At 44.7% G+C, this 1,498-nt stretch overlaps 1 protein-coding gene across 1 annotated transcript in view; it reads right to left on the bottom strand.

Annotated features, from left to right (window-relative positions):
• Nucleotides 1–1,498, bottom strand: part of Mlana (melan-A) — a 15,502-nt gene that overhangs the window by 12,221 nt on the left and 1,783 nt on the right. The window contains exon 2 of the mRNA XM_004637195.2: nt 1,094–1,195. Within this exon, the coding sequence (XP_004637252.1) occupies nt 1,094–1,170 (77 nt within the window). The 5' untranslated portion in view covers nt 1,171–1,195. The remainder of the gene's footprint in view (nt 1–1,093; nt 1,196–1,498) is intronic.

Genomic DNA, 1,498 nt, shown 5'->3' with positions numbered 1-1,498 from the left:
CTTCTTCTTCTTCTTCTTCTTCTTCTTCTTCTTCTTCTTCTTCTTCTTCTTCTTCTTCTTCTTCTTCTTCTTCTTCTTCTTCTTCTTCTTCTCCTCCTTCTCCTTCTCCTTCTCCTTCCCCTTCCCCTTCTCCTTCTCCTCCTCCTTTTCCTCCTTCTCCTCCTCTTCCTCCTCCTCCTCTTCATCCTCCTCCTCCCCCCCTTCTTCCTCTCCCTCCTCCTTCTCCCTCTCCTTCTCCTTCTTCTTGTTGTTCATGGTAGAGTTACACTGGGCTTAAACCCAGGCTCCCCTCACTGAGCTATGTTCTTCAACTCTAGTCCTTTCCTGTTTTTATTTTGAGACAGTTAAATTTATAAGTCACCAGGCTGGGTTCAAATCTGCAATCCTCCTGCCTCAGCTTCCCAGAATGCCGGGATTATAGGTATGTGCCATCCATTGTGCCCAGCTAGTAGCACTTACATCTGCTATTTTTTTCTTATCTAACTCTCCCACTGTCTTATTTGCTTTTTCAATGATAAAAGTAATATGTGCCTCGGACTATTATATGATGCACTGCACCATAGAAATGCTACTTATTTACATTCTTGTTTTTAATTAATTCTTAGTGATGTGGCACCCTTTCTGCACAGCTATAATACAACAGCATGGCCCAGCTGTATCCTGGAGTTAGCCTGCAGGCTGAGTTCCACACACCTGCCCTCATCTACACTCGCTCGGGCGCCTCAGCTTCTTTCTGTCTACAAGTCACCTTCGGCAGCCTGAGAGGAGTCGACAGAATGGGGCTTGAGGAAAGAAGCCTCTTGATGTCAGACAGAAGTCTGTCAGTCTGGGGACTAGGGCTAAGGAGGCTCAATAGCTGCAAATGCAGACAAAGACAGATCCAACACTTTATTTTTCCTTTTTTCCCACTTGTTTGGCTCCAGAGAAAGGACTGAGCCCTCTGGAGAACCAAAAGGTTCTCCCCTTGTTGCTATAGTTCTTACTTTCTGGGAAAATAAGCACCATGAAGATTTACAAATGGCCTTGTGAGGTGGCGGTCAGCAGGCTATGCCCACAAACAGCCAACTGGGACCCTGTCAGGTTCAGCACTTACTCTGCAGTCGTGATGTAAGCGTGGCCATGCCCCTTCCTCAGATGGCCGTAGCTGAAGTGACCCTCTTCTTGTGGCATATTGTGGGCTCAGAGCACAGCACACCTGACGGGACACATGGACACCATTGAGTGAATTCAGTGAATCCTACCCTCATTTCATAAAGATCCACTAAGATATTGCTGCCAGGTAACTACTATTGACCAATGGACCCCTGGGGTCTCTCTGAAAGGATTTGTACTTACTTCTTTACTTATATGAAGGGCTTTCAAAATACTCGTAGCCTAAGTATCTAACCTCTTCCACTAATGGAAAAGTAAGTTTGAAGAAGAAAATACAAATGAAAACAAACTAGCTTTCAAACTGGGTTATTACTTGGCAAAAAAAAATTGACTTTAATTTGCTTTT

Source organism: Octodon degus, unplaced genomic scaffold (genome assembly GCF_000260255.1).
Source record: "Octodon degus isolate 3935 unplaced genomic scaffold, OctDeg1.0 scaffold00087, whole genome shotgun sequence".
Lineage (NCBI taxonomy): Eukaryota > Metazoa > Chordata > Mammalia > Rodentia > Octodontidae > Octodon > Octodon degus.
The sequence above is the reverse complement of the archived record's forward strand: the minus strand, read 5'-3'. Positions and strand labels throughout refer to the sequence as shown.